Source organism: Carassius auratus, chromosome 21 (genome assembly GCF_003368295.1).
Source record: "Carassius auratus strain Wakin chromosome 21, ASM336829v1, whole genome shotgun sequence".
Classification (NCBI taxonomy): domain Eukaryota; kingdom Metazoa; phylum Chordata; class Actinopteri; order Cypriniformes; family Cyprinidae; genus Carassius; species Carassius auratus.
In genome coordinates this window covers 12,323,499-12,345,968 of record NC_039263.1, presented here as the reverse complement: position 1 = coordinate 12,345,968, position 22,470 = coordinate 12,323,499, and the positions used below count along the sequence as shown (strand labels likewise).

Genomic DNA, 22,470 nt, shown 5'->3' with positions numbered 1-22,470 from the left:
CGGACGTAACGGAGAAACAGCAGACGCAAGCGCAGAGGGAGGAGAAAGAACTAGGATATACGTAACCGGGATCTCAGCTGTATTAGCGGAAGACAGGATCCAGGCTTCCAGTGACAACCGAAACAGCAATATGGGGAACTAGTCCAGGGAATAGCGAATCAAACATGGATTAATCATACGCGATTGCTCAACCGACTGCACTCGCGACGCCATTCACACAAATATCGAGTAGTTGCATTTATTTTACGTCTAAAATTATAGCTTATCGTACTAGATACAGCACCAGAATTCCTAAGGTAGCACCTTCAACACATAGACAGAACATCTGCTCTATAAATCGGCGTGTGGGACAAGCCACAGTACTGTGATATATGTGATAGTGCATATGTAAATATCGGATTTAGTGTTTGCTCAAGAGTTTCTATGGTTGGCTTCGAGGCACCAGCAATGCTCTCTGAAATACTGGTAAGTAACGTTATTCATCCAACCGGCTTCCAGCAACGCAGTGCTCCTATATTTTGTGAGTGTAAACATGTTTTGTTAATGCGCCTGATGAAGCTGTCTGATAATCGTGATTCTGGTGTCATACAGCACATAACTGGCAAATGTCAGCTGTCTCTACCAATCTTTCCAATCTTCCGCTCAGCAGTAAAAACTTTACACTGTAAATAGGTCAGTGTGTCCTGATAGTTTGATTGTAGGACTACTAACAGCGCTAGCAGATTTGATTTAGTGCCTAACATTTAAATTCGCAGACTCTAGCTTATTCGTTGCATATAAATGAGTATTATGCGCTTTTACTGCGATAAAAAGGGGGGAAAGTCCGCAGTAACACTTTGCAGCAGGCTGACCTTGATCGAGGTGTCCCCTGCTCATACATTGTGTCAGCGCGTGAGATTTCACCTCGGACTCTTGTACTCGAGTCATGTCGCATTTCCAGCACAGCCCTTCAGTCTGGAAACACACTAGCTCAGGCGCGACACATCTGCTGTGCATTCTTGTTTTTGAGGCATTTCACGTCGTCACTGACATAATGCATCTGGAACAAGAAGGTAATCACTTAATTTGGCTATTATAATTCTGTGTGCACACTTTGAAGTAGACAGTGACAGCGGTTATGTTGTCAAATGTTATCAAAAGCCGTACTTAACGCTTTAATATTTAACACACAAAGATTAAAAAAAGTTTGAAATGGCGTACTCTGAAAAAAAAACAGACTCCAGTCATGTCAGTAAAAGCTGATTGTTTTACATGGAGTCAGTTGCCTTCATGGGGGCAGACATGTTAAGATCACGTGACTTGACTAGCCTTAAATTAAATAGGCTTTATCGCAAAGTTGATTTCATTTCTACTAACTGAAATCTGTGTGATTCTGCATCCTGCCACTAGTTGTCGGTATAAATTACATAGTATACTTTTTTTAAGCCACTTCGGCACAGTCGAACATATATGTACTATAAGTATGCATTTGAAAAGTAAACACAAGCGATGGACAAATGCACACTGAAAATTTCATCCTCGTCCAGTTTTTGCACTGAGCGGTTAGAAATTTTTTTGCTAAATGTATACAGTACGCACATATTGTGCTGATGACAATCTGCATCCCGCATATGCCTACCCTGACCTATCGTACATGTAAAAACTGAAGTATACTTTGGAAATATTGGGCTGTACATGTACAGTATGCAGGTAGCCTAAATAGTTAAATGATAACAAAATTCACACAAGTCTTAGAGTTTTTTTTTGTGTCATACAATTCTTGTAAATGTATTTATAAATTAGTATTATTATTAATGATTATAGCAAAAATTGAGAAAAATATTGGTTAGCTTTTATTTTTTAGTCAGCATTTTTAATTTACTGTTATTGAAAGACAAGGTTACAGTTTTAAGTTTTGTTTTTTGGTCGTTTTTAAAACTCAGTTGTAACTTGTTGCACAAGAGTTCACTGAAAAAGGTCAAGGGTGAATAGTTTTCACAAAAAGTGTGTCAAGAATTATTGCAGGTATTTATTATAGGTATTATAGGTATTTATTTTTCTAATGGCTGTGTATAAATAATTGATAGAAACTGTCTTTGAAGTGTTGGTGACCACTAGGCCCCTCTTGGAGGTGATTGGGAATCTCTGTTCTTCAGAAGTTGTAATCCAGTTTAGCAATTAACCTTTCAGTTGTCAAGGCTCGGTGAACAAGGTCACCTTTTGAGGTCTGCTCTGACAGTCTTTGCTCTACAGTTTTAATGCAAGCATACTGTAATCAAAGTTCAAAGGCTAACATGCTACTTATCTCAGATTTCTCTGCTGGGAATCAGATTTACACAGTAAACTTTAGATTAGAAATCAGTTGATCACTGCTACTATGCTTTCATATTACACAAAGCAGCAACTGATGAGAAAACGGACTACTGAGACTGGTTTAAGAATAGGACCAATGTTACTAAACGAAACTAGCATTCTGAAGCAGAGCCGTTCCTAGTGTACCTCAAAAATAAATCAGTAACCTAAAGTGATATAAAAAGACAAGTAGAAATCTTTAACTAATGTTACAGAAAAACTGCAGCACTGAAGTCTAAAACAGCGGTTTCACTTTTGGATATTAAGAAATGTGACAAAGACATTGTTCTTTTAAACATCATTATTCAGTGCTGTTTGTTTCACCTATACGCTTCATAGCAGGTGACTTACAAGGAGATAAGACTTACTAAAAGATCAGGTTATTGGCGAGTATTTGGGCTGCTTCAACCTCTCTAAATATAATGTTAAATGTTACAAAAGCTCTAGCAACTTGTTTTTTGTCATGTTTCTCTAATTGTCACCCTTTAAAGTTACATCTGAAATTTAGCTAACTGCACCAAAGTCCCTGGGATAGTTGATAATGTTCATTTAATATCGGATACATAATACCTTTTTATGTGATTTTTGTTAATCTTATCACACAGTATTCTTACTTGAGCTCAGTATTGTTTTAGTATCATTAAGATTAGTTTTATTATATTTAATTTTAATTTTAATTTTAGTTTAAGTTCTAGTAATTCTGCTGTATGTTTTTTTTAAATGTCTATATATAAATGTTTGATTAAATATTAGTTTATTTAAATTTTTTGCCGTTTTAGTCCATTTTATAATAATGTTTCCAAATATATCTATATATTTATCAATTTTTGTTTCAGTGTTAGTTATTTTAACACATCAAGTTAATCCAAATGAAATGATAAATGTAGCCTTCATTTTTAATACTAATTTGAATTAGTTTTTTATTTTTACATTTCATTTTTAGTTGAAATCCTAGTAATTTTGCTGTATGTTTTTATATTATTTTTAAATGTCTATATATACATTTTTAATCAATTTTGGTTTGTTTTAGTATATCAAGTTGAACTAAATGAAAAAGGTTGCTTTATAACAATTAGTTGAAATAATAAATAAATATATAAAAAATAATTTAGTAAATGTTTATTTTATTAAGTAAGAAGTCTGCTGTTGCCCATATCTCTTTCATTCTTCCTTTGAATTTGCTAAATTCTCTTTCAGCTGTGAAGCACATTTCTCTTCATATGTATTTGCTGTCACACACACACACACAGATCTTTTGGAGTTCCTGAGCTGTCCTTCAGACCCCTCCAGTGACTTTGACCTTTGGAATGTGTCAGAGAGCGGAGGGGGGAGGGAAATGTTGTGCAAAGAAATCATACGAGAGTATCCGAGTGTCCGAATGCGTGTGAAGATTGAGTGAATGACAGTGAGCAGGACCAGAGAATGGGTGCATGGGAGCAACACAAAGAAATGGTTTCTCCCTCAGTCAGCATTCTGTGCTAATGGTGTAGGTGATGTGGTGTAAAACATGGATACGGTGTAACAGACACACAGATTATTATGGGGTACAAAATAAGCCCTACAGAAGGATTATTAACATTGGCCAGGGCAGACTTTTTTTTTAAACAAACGAAAGAAAGAAATCGGCATGCGATACCTAATCCTGAGGCCACAATTACGGCTAATGTTGTCTCGGATTAAATCTGACATTTTTGTTATATCTGCAATGCTTTTATGGGAGTTTTCATTTTATTTTGTTTTTGAGATGAAGAAGTGGTTCAGACTAGTATCAGTTTTGGTATTATTTATCATTTAGCCACTTCAAAGCAATGTGTTTCTGTGCTAATGCAATCCATTATAAGGCCTTATTTTGTAATTCATAGATCGGTCATGTATATTCAGTCTCATACATATACATATACATATATATATATATATATGATTTCTGATTTTCTCTTTTCTTCTCAGGGTTCCTGATGCCCAGTTTGAACTGACCTGTAGTCTTCTGACACCTAAAGACAGTGAGAGGATTTTCAGCATTCACAAGACTAAAGACCGTTGACTTCTGAGCAAAAGGTAATACATATTTTTATTCATAAATTTTTTTTATATCATATATGCCCTCTTTAAAGCACTGATGTATCCCTGATTAACATTAGAAAATTAATTTAAAAAATATAAATAAAACGTTTCGTTTTTAAGCAATTAAAGGTTAGGATCTTCAGTAGCCATAGGAATTATAAAACTCATAGATCTAGCTTTGTCTGAGTTCAGACCTGCTGTATTTACTGTCCCTGGTTTTATTTTGCCTTTCCTTTCTCATTACATCAATTATTTTTTATTTTAATTTTATCAGTCATTATTGCGTGATTATCTGAATATATTCAGTAAAAGTGCGTGGCTGTCTGTGAGCAGCATCTCCTCCTCCTGAAGGCACCAGTGACTCGTGACACGTTTGTCCGGAGAGAAAGTGAAGCTCAAAGATGCACACCGCCAACTAAACTAAGCTTATTCAGGCATGTTTATGGGAACACAGACTGTTGTTTCAATATTGTTGTTTTCACATTCACATTAGCTATGCCCGACTCGTGAACGATTTGTTATTTTGAGGCATCTTTTTAGTGAACCGGACTGACTCGGTTCGATCTGTTCTCGAGTGAACAGCTCTGACTCTTTGAACCGATTCGTAACGAGCAGAGAACCATGTGTATGAATAATAAAATAATTTGAAATGGACAAGATTTGACCGGGTCGAAAAAAATAAGGTCTAATTTTATTACAAACAGAATGTACTGTAAATATATTTACGATTTGGTTGTATGACTGGACTATGAATTACAATAAGCTCCCTTATTAACCTACTTAAACAGCAATATGTGCAAAAGTATTTACTGGAGGATTTTAGAGCACAAAATGTGCCACGCCGTGATGATAGGGATCACGTGATTACGTAATAACGCCATGACGCAAGAAAGCCGCAGAATCGTTTTGAAACGAACTGTTCGAAAGAACCGACTGACGGAAATGTGTTGGACTTCAATCACCACGTCAAATTGTAAACAAGCTCACCGTTTAAAGTCCTCCATTTCTGTGTATAATGAACCAAATTGGATGTCACACATCGGTGAGGTTCACGTGAACCTCTGCGGGAGAGACGCACGTGTGTGATGACGGTATTTTCCTTTGTAGTCCATCATTTACATGGGTTTGAACAGGAACGTTGCTTCGTCATCCGGTTCCTTCAGTTTGATGAGGGATTTAGAGATCTCCGCTTGTCCCCACAATGAGTGATTGAATCATTTGTCTGTGAACCGGCGCGTGCCCTCACTACTGTAGCCACGTGGTCATTATTAGGTTCACAAGAGAACTCAAAGCATTGCAGAACAATCTCTGAACAGGTCAAAACTAAAGAGTGAGAACAACTGACATGTAAACTCCAAAGTTGTTACTGTGGGCTGGTTTTAACTGGGAAACAGTTCTCACACATGTTCCATATTAAAGCAGTCTTCTCTGTTGGTTAAATTCAAAGTTCGGGTGTTATGTAAACTTGGCAGAAAGTACAGTGGACTTGAAGGCACTGGGGCACAGTTACATTCGGCACACTTGCCAAAGTTGCAACACATCACACACAACCAGGTGAAAGGGGAATGGTGTGTGTGATGTCCACCAAGGACAAATGAAGGAGGAAATTTACTTTTTGACCATAATCTGAGTGGCAGACAATAATGTTGATGACTCAGTAAATGTGCATTAACCTAGGTCATGTAGTATATAACTCATTTCAGTGAGGAAGCTCATGAACCCAGTATTACTCTGGTAATCGTAAGGAGCAGATGTCATTGCTGGTTGTGTTCCCTACTTGGCAGTCGTTCTGCATCTTGGCTAATTTCAATGTGTTAATGCGCTAGAACAATTCTTTTTCTCGCAAAATGCGTAAAATGGCAAGATCAGCAAATTTAAGAAATGGCATAATAGGTCAGTTTGTCCCTGAGGGGGGGTTATGGACTGTGGGTACCGTGGAGTGATTCAGCGTCTGTAGGGCATCACTCGTGGAGGTATAATTAGAGGATTGGTTCTCTCTCCTGGATTAATGATCCTAATCTGGCGTGGGCGGAGGCCATGCCACTGGGATTATGGACAGATTTGTGCAGAATTCTCTCATGTACATATGTGTGTTCTGCTCTCCAGGAGAACCCTTGTAACACATCCTCAGTTTGAATTGCTGTATGTGTTGTGTCAGTGTGTAGGTGTTGTAGCAGTACTTTGAGGTAATTTATTAATACCGAACCTATGTTTTCATACCTGATACTACCAGTAGAACGAAATCTCAAGAAATTTTGAAGAGTAACGATTAGAGCTGCTGTTGTATGAGCGTGTTGAGCACTTTCTTACAATGTCTTCTCTCTTGGGTACTGCTGGGAAATTTGATTAATTGTGGCGAATTGGTTTGTTCAGAGGTTTTAATGGGGAAAACAAAGGAAACGGCCCGCATGCATCCTAATATAACACTGCTTGAGAGAGTGAGGATGTATAGGTGCTTGTTCGTTGAATGCTGTCTGCTTGCTCAGCATGCACCTGCATGTTAACTGAATGGAAAGAAGAGCAAGGATTACTGAAAAATAAACTAGCTTCATCATTACAGGGAAAAACTATTTGTAGTTTATTGCTCATAGAAATGATTGTTTAAAGGAGATGTATGCTGCGTGTACACTGTAAGGCCCATTGCTCGTATTCAGTATTTAGACATGCATTGTTTTTTTGTTCCGCCTGTTTACATTCTCTTAATGGTGTTTGCATTATGTCCTGCCAAGACGCACTAGGCTGACAACAGCACAGTCACAGTCCTCATAAATAATAAAAATGATCTTTTCCATTAAGGGGTGATAGTTAAACCTAAACTGAGTTTTTGACTTGAGTAAGAATTTTTGGAGTGTAAAATATGTTTTAATAGAATGTCAGATTTTAAATGATATTAATCAACATTTTTACTCCGAAAATACATTATAAGGACATTTTTAAAAAGGTCTCTCTTGGAATATTTTTTTTTTTATCATTGATTAAATTGAAATATCCTAAATAATTTTTATCAGTACTATTGTTGTTAGTTGTGTTTTTGTACAGTGATTGCTTAAGAAAATGTTATATTATTGAAAATGATGTATTGAAATTATACTTTTAATGTAGCCATGAATATAGCCAATGTTGCTGATATGGCGCCAAAACATACTAACATGCATAAATAAATAAACTGATTTCCTTGGTTTTAGGGGCATGTTTTCTCTAACCTTAATAAAGGTATGTTTTATGTTTTGTCTGATTTTTAAATGTAATTGATTCAGTTAGAGGAACTATTTGCTCAAAATGGAACTCACTCAAAATTTATTTCTTGTTTGTTAAACTGTCATAAAAAAATCAATATCACATTTGGAATTGTACTGAATTTCTTTTGCGGGGACCACTGTTTCTGCTGTGATATTGCATAACTATATCGTATTTTACTACATTTATTAAAAAAATTTTGAATTTGGAGGCTTTATTATTAATAATTCTTGGCATATTTCCCTCAAGCCCATGTTAATATCCGACCCTAGTTGTTCTGTGACATTAGCTGCATGACTTCACCGTCAATCTGCTGATTAACCTTCGCGATTCACACAAACTAATTCCCATGCATTCATTTTGATGTGTCAAATGGTTGAATTCCAGATATGTATCGGATTTAAAACTGGATTTTGAAAGTAAATCAGATGTTGAAACATCCAGTCTTGAACCTCAAGGTGATGATGATTATGATGAAATAAAAACTGAAAAGGTCTCTCCTTTTCCTCACTGTCACACATTTTTTTTCACAGGTACCATGTCTTCTAGAGAGCGGCGCTCCGACCTGTACATAAAGGCTGAACCCAGCAGTCCCGAGGGGGGAGGTGTCGGTGGAGGAGGCGGCGGGAGGACCAGCCCGGGAGGAGCGTCCTCAGACTCCTCTCAGAGTGGAGGAGGTGGGTCCAGAGGAGAAAGTGCTGGACGCTACTCCCCGCCCCCTTACACCCCTGCGTTACGTTGCCATTTTAAAGAGGAGGGTGCAGATGGAGCCGAGGAGGGCTCTACCGGAAGCGGAGGAGGCCGCTGCAAGTATGCACTGAGCACGCTTCCCAAAAGACTGTGCCTGGTGTGTGGAGATGTGGCGTCTGGCTATCACTATGGAGTGGCTTCCTGTGAAGCCTGTAAGGCTTTCTTCAAAAGAACCATACAGGGTGAGCATGTCTTATTGTGTACCAGATTCACTTGTTGTTCCAGATAGCTTGTAAGTAAGCCAAGCCCGCTAGCTGTGTGAATCAGTATTTCCTGTCCCCCTAAGAGCCACCGCGGCGTCAGCCTCTCGGCAGAACAAATCATATTTATCCAAAATTGAATGTGTTTTTGCATACCTTCAAATAATACCATGTTTTTCTGTTGCATTGTTTTCATTGAATAAACACACATAACCATATAGCATGACAGCCATAATCCGATTTGAAAACAAATGTATTTTAGAAACTGACTCCTTTTAATAAATCGCTCAAAAAGACTCCCAAGTTAAAGGTTTGAATCATTTTGAAGAATCCTCCACTGCATTGATCCACTGAACTTTCAATTATGTTATGTGTATCACAATTTTTTTAAATTGTAGTATGATTACTGTGTAGTTCAAATGACATGAAATTGAAGGTATTTTGTATTATTGTAATTCAATGGAAAAAAAATAAATTATTAATATTAAAAATACATATTTTTATTATATAAAAATATTAAATATCAATAATTAAAAATAATTTCTTATTTTTGCTAATTAATGACACTTATTCTATATAAACATTCTTTTTTATAAATAATAGATCATGTAAATCAGTGAGCTCTTTGCTACAAAAACATACTTCTCTAGAAAACCCTGTTCTGGACATTTTTCTAACATCTTCACCTCCGTCTAATAGGTAATATTGAGTACAGTTGTCCTGCCTCCAATGAATGTGAGATCACCAAGCGCCGCAGGAAGGCCTGTCAGGCGTGTCGCTTCACCAAGTGCCTCAAAGTAGGCATGCTCAAAGAAGGTAAGGTGGCACCTGGCCAGCAAAACCAGTCCTCTCTCTTACGATACCTAAGGACCTCAGTGTAAGGTGTGATCCACCGGCAGTGCCAACATCCTAATCCTCTTTCTGTGTTTGGTTTAGGTGTCCGCCTGGACCGAGTTAGAGGTGGACGGCAGAAATATAAGAGACGCCCGGAGGTGGAGAATGCTACCTACCAGAGTGCACCGATACCTTTAAGGAAGGAGGGAGAGAAGGGTAATAATAATTTTTTAAAATTCATTTATTTGGAAGTTAAAATTTACGTGTAATTTTTTTTTTTAACTCATTTATGTCCTGCAATTACTGCTGCGTAAACTTGACTGGATTATTATTTAGCTGAGTAATGTGGAGTTTGTTTCTCTCAGGCTCATCCAGCATCATTGTGTCTCATCTGCTGGTGGCGGAGCCAGAAAAGCTGTTTGCTATGCCAGACCCACTGCAGCCTGACACGGCCCAGCGCACGCTCACCACTCTCTGTGACCTGGCCGACCGGGAACTAGTTGTCATCATCGGCTGGGCCAAGCACATTCCTGGTAAGTGAGAGCAAGAAGAGGAACAGCGAGACGGTTGGCAAGGAGACCGTGTCAATGAAGCTATTCTGGTGTAAAAGCTACCGGTTACTCACTCTCCTGTTACTTTACTTAAGCTACCACAAAGTTCTGCCTGTCTCAGTCTGATTCACTGTCTGATACACATCACACTTGAAACTAGAAAGTAATTTCTTGATCTGGTAAGCTCTTATCTGATTGGCTGACTAAGGGCACTAAGGGTTTTATATCAATCTGTATGAAAACATAGTGTGCGTCTCCATCCGCTCCCTAGTTTAGTAGACAGGGCACTGATCAGGGAGGCTGTCTCAATCACAAAAACCTTCCTGTGCGCTGAAATGTTGAAACCCAGGGAGCATCAGTGGTCGCCATGTTCCCTTATTCTGAAGTGTGAATTTGTGTACATTAGGTGTGGGTGATATGATCAAAATCTTATGTCACGATGGGAGTCATTTTATTTCATTGTAACGATATATAATAATATAGTTATTTTTGCTTTAAATAAGGTCTTTATGATATCAAATTTTTTGTATACCTTAGAAATTGAAACATTCCAGTTTTAATATCACAAAAAACTAATACCAGACTAAAAAAGACAGTCAGAAACCGTCAGTGATTTAAATAATAATAAACTACTTACAAGCAATACGACAAAAGAACTATAGTAGGACAAATAAGAAACGCTACAAGCATTGTATAAAGTAATAAAATGAATAAAAACACTGCATTTTTATCACTGTAAATTAAATATGTATTTCTTCTTATTAAAGTTACAAAACTTACGTGACCACATAGCACAGCAACATAACGTGAGCATGTAACTGCAATAGAGACGATAAACAAAAATCTCTTGGTTCTCTAATGTCTGCCAGTTAATGTCTAATTAGTGTCTTCCAGTGTATCGCCCACTCCTAGAGTACATGACATAGTGATTAATGAGACGCACCCTATAGTTAATCACTGGACTTTATCAGGAATAACCTGCCAGTTTAGTGGCATCAAATTGTGTTTTGAACAACTAGTAAGTATTGTTAAATTCATATACAGTTTGTATGTTCTGCAATTTGTTTGTTAGCTCCTGCTGTTTTTATGCCGGTCCATTATTACGGCCTAATCTCTGTCATGCTGCCTCTTAATGGTATGTAAACAAGGCACAAAGAAACACTTTTTTTTTGCTTTATGTCAGTCAGACATCTGCAATTATGGCGAATGAATAAACTAACTGGCCAGAATAATTTGCACTGTAAACAGATCTTATGAAGGGCCACTATTTCCCTCTAGAAATAAATAGCCTGATTGTATTAATTGTATTGGAAAAGGTCACTTGCTATCTGTGCAAAGAGTAGCAGACATCCTCTTCTTGAAATATCCTCTTTTCATTTGCGGTTGCATGTTTACTCGTGCAAATGGTTGATCTGGGTACTTAACACTTTTTTTTTTTTTGTTGTTGTTTTTTTTCTGAGAAGTGTTACTTACTGGCCAAGTCACACTGATATACTTGGTAGTTGGAAGGAAAGCAGATCATATGCTAATGTGCCAATAACAGGTTAACATTTCAGGAAGCTATGAAAAAGCCAGCTAGAAAACAGTTAGCGGCTTTTTAGTCACTGATATTTTCACATTTCTGCACTGCCTGAAAGTGCTGATCAGTCACAGCTGTCTGTAGAGAACAGGTGCCTAAAGAAAGATTATAATTAAAGAGGAACTGGAGCAGGTGAGTCAGAGCTCCAGTCAGAACCTGGAAGCCTTTTCTCTAAATTGCTGTCCGAGCTCAGTCTTGGAAGGAGCCATTTCAACCGCTTTTGTCAGTCTCTGGCTATTTTCAAGTCCTCCAAATTTAGAGAGCGTCCACCGTGTCTTGGTACTCGATGACAACAACTCTTATCCCACTTTCTGCACTCCACATACACTAGATCTGAAGAGCGGGCCTTTTCGGTCGCCGTAGGAGGAGAGGATTGTGGGATTAACAGTGCTGACAGAGTCAGAAAGTTGAGAAATGTTCAACATTATGCAAATGAGTGGCGAAAAATGCGTCTTTATGATGTGAAGGTGGTGACATCTGTCAGAAGCATTTCCACATTTACAAACAGTGCTGGAGTTTCTCATTGTTACGTATTACTATAAAGAATAGATGCATTAATATAAAAATACAGTATTAATAAAAACATAACGGTATTAACATCTTGTAGCTTTTCTCAATTAAGCAAACATTGCTTCAGCTTCTTCAAATCAGTTATTCAGTAAATCGTGTTAAATGGTTTTCTCTTGTTCATGTAATTTTTACAATGCTTTAGTAATAATACTGACATAACAGACTGTGGCAGGTCTTTTAGGCTAATATCTGATTTTTGGCCAACCTTTTGCATTCATTTAAGACGAGCCATCTGTGTTTGTGTATTTTGAGCATGTTTTCTTCTGCACCAGTGGACGTGTGGCGTGAACCTCTCTCTCTCTCTTTTGTTTCTTCCTCCCTCGTCCAGGCTTTCTCTCGCTGTCGCTGGCTGACCAGATGTCCGTGCTGCAGTCGGTGTGGCTGGAGGTGTTGGTGTTGGGGGTGGCGTACCGTTCTCTCGGCTGTGAGGACGAGGTGGTGTTTGCTGAGGACTTCGTGCTGGATGAGGAGATGTCTCGCGTGGCCGGTCTGACTGAACTCAACGCCGCCATCAGCCAGCTCGCTCGCCGTTTCAGAGCCCTGCAGCTGGACCGCGAGGAGTTCGTCATGCTCAAATCCATCGCGCTCACCAACTCAGGTGCACTTCCTGTCAAGGTTTTCCTATTAATGACTCATTCATTCCACAGTCTATTTTTGTTCCCTGACCAACCGGTTACTTTCTGATCACAGCCTGCATGACCCGACTGAGTCAGCCAGTAATTAAGACCAGACCGTATTCTGTTTTGTGTTGTAAACGTACCTGCCTTGTCACCATCTGCTCGTACGAATTCATCCCCCACCCGGAAGAACCCATGAAACGTTTGATTACTGTAAATATTAAATTCAACCCCCGTATCTGCTTCACCCACAGAATCTGTATTTGTTATGCAAATACATGGAGTCGCATGCTTTGAATCTTGAACACACCCAAGACCTCTTCCTTACACCTCACATATCTGTGTGTACATGCTCAACATTTACCCCACCAACACAACTTTTCGTGACCTTTGGCATACGTGGCAAGAGTTCATTAGCGAGAGAGATTCATATGATATGTTTTGGATTTCTAGGATTTGTTGTTATACAACTGCATTTGTAACTGATCCTTACAGTAATCCTCATAAAACTGCATTCACGTTGGACTTGGAGCATGCAGAATCTCTTTGGACATCACAACAAACAAGATGTCATTCTCTAGGGACAGTTCATCTAATAATACACTCAAAATGTTTAAGTATACTAGCATTCACCAAAAAAGAATTGGATCTGTATTTTGTTTCCCTGAATACTTTGCAGGAGTAACACATTGGTTTTATTGGCCCTGTTTACACCTGGTCACTTTATGCATTTTCTCTAAATGGATATCTCTCCGCTTTGTTAAAACGGTTCGGTTTCTGCGCTATATGCAAATTTATGTTCACGTCAACGAAAGCAACAGATATGCACCGCAGTTTTTTTTGCGCGTTGGTTTGCCAAAGAAATATTCAGCTACTCATTCATGAAGATGCATGTAGCTTTAGCGCAATAATGTACTCTCACACTTTATTATTTTAACATTTTGGAAGGTCGGTGCCAATAGCCTCATGCTTATTGCGTCGACACACAGTGCAAACGTGCTTACAAGATCGATTCTCATCTCGAGGTCCGTTGCCGATCCCTCCAGTGTTTTCCTGTCATCTTTCTACTGTCTTATCTCAATAAAAAAGGCATAAAAATAACTTGTCCAGTTTCGTCAAAGACCACTTCCTGAAGCGGTTTGAGCGAGATTTAAATCTCTCTCCAAAGCGTTTCAGAAGGCATTTACACCTGGTCTCTTCACGTTCAAATCAGAGAAAAAAGCATGAAGTGACCAGTTCTTCTTCTGCTCTTTTAGACTCTGTGTATATCGAGGACATGGAGGCCGTGCAGAAGTTACGGGACCTGCTGCATCAGGCTCTGCTGGAGCTGGAGGTCCAGCGACACCCTGATGACCCCCAGCGTGCGGGACGTCTCCTCCTCACCCTGCCCCTCCTCAGGCAGACAGCTGGCCGGGCCCTCACCACCTTCTACAGCATCAAAACCCGCGGCGGCGTGCCTATGCACAAACTCTTCCTGGAGATGCTGGAGGCCATGATGGACTCACCCTAGAGAAGAGTCGCTGAAGGATGAAGAAAAAAACGGGAGTCTTTTTGTGTGCACAAGGGCTACAAAAGCCAAAAGAATAAACTTTTTGGGGTTGAATATGAAGAAGACGCTTCGGTACTGATCTTTCACATCCAATGCTCCTCCTTCACTTGATTTCAATGGGTACCACGTCAACACAAACTAGGGTTAGACACACATAATATATATATATCAGTGTTACTGAAACCGTGTAATTCATTCTGTCATTTCTCCCCCATCCTTTTAACCGTTTCTAGGAGCTAACCGTCACTGTAAACTCAGAGAAATTCACGTGCCAAGGGCGCCTACTGAGACTGCAGCAATATGAACTCTTCCCTGAATCGAACGGTTCAGCGATATCTCCTTCTTTAACAAACCGTCACTATCACTACAGTTATAACCGAGTAAGCTTTCCTTTTCTCCTTAAAACGGTGCCCAAAAGGCACTCGTGTAAAGTTATTAACGTCTTTTATAATGCACTCGCCATACTACAAGTGCTATTTAACTTTGTCCCGCTAGCTTTTTGTGGAATATGCAACACATAGGAGATGTACAGGAGGAAATACAGCTCAAGACAAACACATTTCAGTTTACTGGTACTGCAAATATACTGCGACATCACATTATGTAAAGCAATATGACAGATTTCATAACTCGTTTGATGTCAGAGGTTTTTTTTTTTTTTTAAAAAAAGGACGCTACCATGCCACGTTCTGCTTCGAAACGAAATGTATTGCATAGAAAAGTATTTTATTTTAATGTAGTACATTTTAATAAACCGTCATTTGTATATAAGCCAGGTGTTGAAAAAGAATAACGTCATCGTTTTAGGATACGGATTACGTGAATGGGAGATTATTGGTACTATAAATGCTAAACTGAACCAACAGTGCGTCTAAATCAGGGTAAACGGGGAGATTTTCCTCCTGTAGGCCGCTACTGTAGTTAGATTTTTTTTTTTGCAGTGATAATGTTTTTTCCAGACGGCGTGGGATCTTCAGATATCTCTGTCCTCGATTCTTCAGATGACGCTGGCCTGCTTGTGATTGATTGGGAGTAACTCGTTTAGAAAGACATTTTTAGTCATATTCTGTATTCTAATCTGTGAACGGACAGTCGCAGGTTCATTCTGGGATATTCAAACTGAACATTGGAAAGCCTCACGATATGGGCTCATCTCGAGCCGTCGCTTGGAGACTCTTCATTTGGTTGTTTTTAGGATGTGTTCGTGTGATCTCCTCATAGTTGTTCGTTTGCAGACACTCGTCTGGTATTATATGCAATCATACTCCGTTCAGAGTGCTACAACTCCTCTACCTTTTATTTATTCTACACATGTGAAAACAGGAGGAAGAAAAGCCAGTTGCCATTTTGGCATCTTTACCGATTTAAGTTCTAAAAATGAAAGCCACTGTTGTTCAGAGTTAGCCCTCGGGAGGTCAGGGTGATTTTTCACTGTATACTGTTCGAAGCAATGATTGTATGAGCGCTCTGAAAGGGGTTCACTGCACAGACGCAGAGGGAAAGAATCTTCAAAGGTTGGTATTTATAATATTTTCAACTCAACGTTAGGATTAATCTGGATCTGCAGATTGTTTTAGTCCAGGATACCGAGGGGATGTCTTTTGAGTGATCAGGAGTTTCTGTTGCTCATTTTGTGCTCATGGCATAAGTTTAGGTTTAGGTTTTCCATATAGACTATGAAGCTTGGCCTCAGGTTTGGTATTGAAATAAAGCAATTAATTTGGGAGATTGTTATGAAATGTCTGTTTTGTATTGAATTGTTTTTTAGATGTATCTTTTTGTGATTAAAGTACTAACTTTTAAGACATATAAAAGCCAGTGGACGTTATATTCCTGTGTTCATTTTCGCTCAATATAATATTGCAGATTTGAGGCACTAACATGTGTTCATCACTTCAGAACTTTCTCTATTTTTTTTTTCTTTTCTTAAATTATGCCAGTTTGACTGTAAAGGGAATTTTGGGATATTTCAATACATTTTTTTGATTCTAAAATTTTTTGATTTTCAAAACTGAAGATTTTATCTTATTTTTTCATGGTTTTTTTCTTTCTTTTATACACAGGAAGTTAATGTCTCTCCTAAGTGGTTACTGGGATGTCATGGACTGTGTACATAACCATGAATGAGTGGGTCCATTCAAAGACAGCTGTAAAATATGTCTGTGTTTGTGTCAATAATAACTCTAATATAATGATGATATTACAGTAGTGTTTTCATAATGGTAAGCATTATATAAAGCCATTTTGTCTGTCAGACTTAGATCATAACATATGATTGAGAGGGTAAATTAAATTCATGGCTAGGTGTTTTTTTTGTGTGTGTCCGTGTATATTTATGTAAATGAGCAATACCAGAATTTACCAAAATGTTTGTTTTCAGATTTTTTTTTTCTGTATATTGATATACTGTAAATCAAACCTCAACAGTAACACTAGTGATACCAGTCAATAGTAATAATAAGAACTACAGTAAAGAACAAATCAATATTTGTATTCCAAAATGTTGTATTTAAAAGATTAAAATCTATTTTTTACTCAATCTGCGGATGTTTATTAATATTATTGTTCTGGTATTTGTGTGGGTTGATGTCCAATGATCGTAAATGTCTGTGCTTTTTCGGTTTTCCTTTTTGTAAAGCTCAGTGGTTCTGCAGTAGTAACTATTTCAACACTTTGTTCATATTGAATCACTGTGAAGAGAAGGCAAACACTAGAACACCGCAGGAAAATAGAGGTATTTTAAAATATTGTCAGTGTCAATGTGTTTTGTAATAAATTAACACGCCTCATCACTTGTCATTGGATTTCTATGTCGTTTTGTCACGATCTTGTCTGTTCTTTCATGTGGTTGAAAGCAAATTGACCATATTTAGTCTTATTTAACTGGCAAAACAGTGAATGAACATTATTTTTTATTAATTGTCTGGTCCATTCCATTGTTTTCATGTTGTAGGCAAAGCTGGATATGGTGCTGGCCTTTCATGTACAGTATATTTATGTAAATTTAGCGATTTTATAGACTCCTTTAGTACTATCACACAGGTACAACAATATCACTTATCTTCAAAAATGAATGCAAACTCATAGTACTGCTCTGGTCAGGGTTTTATTTTATTTATTTAGTTATTTTTTTGAGAAATCATTGTGCCGCCTGCATTAAATATATGTGTGTGTGTGCTACTTCCCCCTAGTGGTTAAAAGATATAGCGCCACACGCGTGAACAGCGCTGATCAGCGGGGATACAGCGCCATCGTGAGGCCGTTTAGGATTCAGAATCGTAGTCTATACATTTTTAGTCCTATTTTAATTGGCCAAGTTGATGTTAATAGTTTTAATTAAGCTTTAATTCTCAAATATTAATTTCATATAATCTACTGCATATGAAGCAAAGATAAGAGTGATTCTGAGTCAATAAGTAATCTTTTATAATGCTTTTTAGCACTGGCGTTGTGTAAGCCTATATTTAAATGATAGAAATGGTTAATGTAAATATGTGACCCTGGACCACAAAACCAGTCATAAGGGTCAATTTTATGAAATTTATACATCTTTTTTATATACATCAAATTTATACATGTCAATTTATAATTGACATATTTACTGAAGGAAATGTAAAAAAAAAAATATTTACTTAATATACTAATTATTTTTGAGGATGATGATTTTTATTATTGCTATTATTATTGATTTATTATTATTGTGTTAATCAGACCATGGAAATTAAAAAGAAAGAAATTAAATAAAAAAGTAATTTGAAAAAAAATCTTTCAGGACAGGTAAATTGGTAAAGAGATAAATGTAAAAGAAAAAAAAACCTGTGGGGAAATATTAAAGATGACGAGGTAAAAAATAAATAAATATATATATATATATACACTGTAAAAAATTTCTTGTTGTTTTTACAAAAACTTTTTGGCAGCTGTGGTTGCCAGAATAATTTTGTAAAAATACAGAAAACTGTAAACACATTTACGTCAAAAACTGTTAATTTTACAATATAAAGCTGTAATTTACAAACAAGAAAATGTGAATATAAACCAGTAAATTCAACAACACACAAAATTAAATATGTTTTGTACCTTGAAAATACTGACAACCACCATAATAATAAAGATGGTACTGTATAAGAGAAAGCCACATGAAGTATCAAAGCTCATCACAAGTAGCTTCACCACAAGCAGAAGTATATATTAACATATAGAAGGTGCACATTTATGGAAACACAAAACACCATCATGGTAACACACGTGATACTTAAATAATGCAAAAAACTTTCATTAAGCAACAGAAGATGTAACATAAAGCTCAAATGTACATAACTGATAACAAGAACTATTTAAAAACATGATTATTTAAACAAAATACTTTCAAACGTGGAGTGTCACGCAGGGAATTCTGGGAATATCAGTTTACAGTTTTAGACTGTAAATTATACATTGATTTGTTCTTTTTTTACTTCTAAAAGCTGTATAATTAACAGAATTTTACTGTAAATTTACATTAAATGCTTTGTTAGATCTTTTACAGTTTTTCCCTGTATATAGTACGGGAACTTACTGTTAACCTATTATCAGTTTTTTTCCGTAGCGTTTTTACAAAATTTTACAGTTAAAATTACACTTATTTTTTACAGTGTATATTATAAATATTCCCATGGAATATGATATATATTATGAAATTTGTCAAGTCATTGTTCACATGATTTGGCTACAGAAATTATTTTGTGTTATAAGATGCCCCATATCGGGCGAATTTCCTAATTGAGTGTTCTCTGTGACATCAAAATAAGCCTGTTTAGGCTAATTATTTCCATCATGATTAGACTAAATGAAGTTCATAAATCAATCTCTCTGATTTATACGTCATTTAATGAGTGATTCTCCCTCATAACTATCATTGGTGTCCGCTGCTAACAATTTCAAATTCAGGCCTGTATATTGGTCTGTGCTCACGAATTTAATCATCTCCCCTTGATACACTCAACCCCTATTTACCTTACACCTACAGTCCTGCAAATATATTTCATGAAACTGTATTCTGTCTGATAAAAAAAAAAAGATAAAATTTTCCATGAAATTTTCCCTTTTATAATTGCATAACTCAAAACACAAAGAAAAAAAAAACATTTATCGCAATTACACCATCCTTTTCCAGGAACTAAACGCTTCAAGGACAAATTAAACGCCCTAAATTTGTATTACGTTTTCTGTTACCATATTAAAAAGCACATTGTAGTTTAATTTGACCTTGATCTTAAGGCTTGTAAAGACAAATAAAAAAGACATAATTCAGTTGGACAGACAGCGGGGGTGGAGTAATTCGCATTAACAGTTAATTACTATCCTAATATCAGTGTATTATGTTTACTGGTGTAATAAAGTGCATCAGTGGAATCCTTGAGTGGAGGGGCGGGAGGATGAGCGTTGTGTTTCCGCGCTCGAGCTGCTGCTGTTCCTGTTACATAAAGTCATGACTTCAATTGCTCTTCTACAGAAAGGCTTCCGTGCCTCCCTTTGCATTAGACTGCTGCACTCCACTCGCAACAACAGCATGCCGATCCAGGTAAGAACTGCAGCAGGACATCCAGAATCAGGACCATAGACAGTGCACAGGACTGGCGCTGGTTTCGCACATGACCTCGGCGCACTGTTTTATCCGCTCGGTGCCTAAAATAAACGCTTCTAGATTACTGTGGCGGCCATCAGCGTCTCATTCACGCGTTTCATAACACAAGAGCGGGTTATTTTTCAGTGGTGTGTGTCCGCAATGTTACGATTTTGCGATTTTCTTTTCCTGATACTAATTCAGATATGTTGTGGGCGATCAGTTGATGCAGTAGTGATAGAACTATTTCCTTCTTCTAACGCTAGGCCTGACGCGCGACGCCAGCTGCGGGGTTCGCGAGTGTATGGCAACACCAGAACTGCGTACTTCTCAAATGTTCTCGATTATTTCACATCTTGATATTAGATATTAAACTAATATACTAAGAAGCAAACACAAACTAAGGAGAAATGCAGTTGTTTTATTTAATTTAAGATTAAAACAACAGAATATATATATATCAATAAATAAAAACATAAAGCAGACACACAGGCTACATTAGCAAACACAACTTTGTGTAACAGTGTAACATAAATATTTGAGAATTAGTAGTTATGGGAATTATGCATGACAAAACCTGAAAAATAAATAAATAAATACTATTTTACATTATCCTAGGCTATATACATAAATAATATTATTTTGTTATCATATGGTTTATGGCAAATCATTTCGGAATTCCAGCATGCAACGTTTGGTTGCTGAAAAAAATAATCCTACATTAAAAAAAAAAAAAATCTTGTTGATTATCATTTTCGAGTCCATGAGTTTCCCTACCAATGGTATGACAGAAATATCAGATTACTAAAAAATATCTGATTACTCAATTGTCAGAATAATCAGTTCATCACAGGTAGGTGTAATATATAAGATGAAATCCAAGAACTGTTAATGCACTTTTTTAATGATGTATAGGAAGGGAACCTGCTGTTAACAGGTTTAGCATTGTTTTTACAGTCCTTTACCATTAAAACGAGAATCATGGTAATGTTTATTGCACAAATAGCACAATTCTTTTTATAAAAATTATCTTTTTAATTTTCTTCAGGTTGGTCAACATCTTCCAGATGTACAGGTGCATGAAGGAGACCCGGGGAACAGCATCTCGATGGCTGAACTTTTCAGGGGCAAAAAAGGAGTGCTTTTTGGTGTGCCAGGAGCATTCACACCTGGATGTTCAAAGGTGAAGTAAAAAAAAAAAAATGTAAACAAAAATAATGTTAACCTCAAGCTAAATCATTCTCTCTGCAACATTAAAATATCTGAAGATGTGCTCATAACATCAATAATTATTTTAACGTGTATAATACTATGAGCATTTTATTAATGGCCGGGCCTTAACTGCAACATTCAAGTTGTCCCTTATGGAAGAAGTGCAATAAAACAAATTTTGTATATAATAACACAAGTTAGTCTTGAATAGATGTGCACATCTCTTGTCATCTGTTTGTCTTTATCCACTTGTGTTTTCTCAGACTCATCTCCCAGGGTTCATAGAGATGGCTGGGGATTTGAAGGCCAGAGGTGTGGATGAGGTCGCTTGTGTGTCTGTGAATGATGTGTTTGTCATGTCCGCCTGGGGAAAAGAGAACGGAGCAGACGGCAAGGTGGGAAAACTCTCCGCCCTTAATGAACCTGGTTTTTACTAAGTCTTATTCTTATCTTTAAGGATTCAGACAGACAGACTGGAATTATATATATCGAGTCATTATACGGTTTGTTTATTATAGGTCAGGATGCTGGCTGATCCCACTGGAGCATTCACAAAGGTTACACTTACTTTAAGCACCTTCAGGCATTGAAATCAGAAAATATCACAGGATTAAATGTTGTTATTTTACTCAATGCAGTCCCTTGTCTCTATACAGGCTGTGGATCTCTTCCTGAACAATGATCACTTGATCCAGGTGCTTGGAAATGTAAGGTCTCAAAGGTGAGATGCTCAGTCGTGATTATGGGATCTACTTTATTTTGCATAATTTTTTTCCATAAAATACGGGATTATTTCTTCTCCACAGAAGATGATAGCTAGCCAAATAGGTGAATCACTGACACTTTCACTTCTCCTGATCCTGGCTGTGTGTGCGCAGGTATGCCATGCTGATTGAGGATGGAGTGGTCAGGAAGCTCAGCGTCGAGCCTGATGGGACAGGTCTGACCTGCAGCTTAGCCCCAAACTTTCTCAGTGAGATTTAAGTTACCGACTGTGACCAGTTAACAATACACAATCCGTCACCCAATTGCCCAATTATCGTTCCAAAAACAGTGCAATGAAAACTCCCAACAGTGAATAAACACTATTGCAAATTCTGTAGGAAACCCATATGAGGAACTAACTTGTTTACTTGTGCAATAATTCATAGTAATGCACAAGTTTGGCTGTAAAGCGCACAAATCTCTGTTTCTGTTGGTTGTGTATAACCTACTGTGTAGTAGTAACCCAAGCAGCAATAAACATTTTCCTCTTGACTGAATCTAATTTGGTGTGATTTTTGAAGCATGTACCTGTATTTTTCGGACTATAAGTCGCACCAGTCCAAAAATACATCATAAGGAAAAAACATAAGTCACACTGGACTACAAGTC

The 22,470-nt window shown here is 37.3% G+C and overlaps 2 protein-coding genes across 3 annotated transcripts; both read left to right on the top strand.

The window, feature by feature from the left end:
- Positions 1-15: 15 nt before the first annotated feature.
- Positions 16-17,078, top strand: esrra (estrogen-related receptor alpha). Of its 2 annotated transcripts, none has more exons than XM_026196027.1 (8): positions 16-465; positions 4,279-4,386; positions 8,163-8,561; positions 9,279-9,395; positions 9,516-9,629; positions 9,779-9,946; positions 12,442-12,711; positions 13,987-17,078. In XM_026196027.1, exons 3-8 carry the CDS (start codon positions 8,168-8,170, stop codon positions 14,238-14,240), a joined length of 1,317 nt encoding a protein of 438 aa, XP_026051812.1. In that variant the 5' UTR covers positions 16-465; positions 4,279-4,386; positions 8,163-8,167; the 3' UTR covers positions 14,241-17,078. The 2 variants fall into 2 exon arrangements, with proteins under 2 accessions (XP_026051812.1, XP_026051813.1); XM_026196028.1 differs by lacking the exon at positions 16-465 and adding an exon at positions 504-1,052.
- A 2,602-nt stretch (positions 17,079-19,680) lies between these two features.
- On the top strand, positions 19,681-22,360 carry LOC113038524 (peroxiredoxin-5, mitochondrial). The gene is made up of 6 exons (XM_026196029.1): positions 19,681-19,842; positions 20,933-21,067; positions 21,360-21,491; positions 21,615-21,653; positions 21,753-21,817; positions 21,975-22,360. The coding sequence occupies exons 1-6, from the start codon at positions 19,750-19,752 to the stop codon at positions 22,078-22,080; spliced, it is 570 nt and encodes a 189-aa protein (XP_026051814.1). The 5' UTR covers positions 19,681-19,749; the 3' UTR covers positions 22,081-22,360.
- The last annotated feature ends 110 nt before the right edge of the window (positions 22,361-22,470 follow it).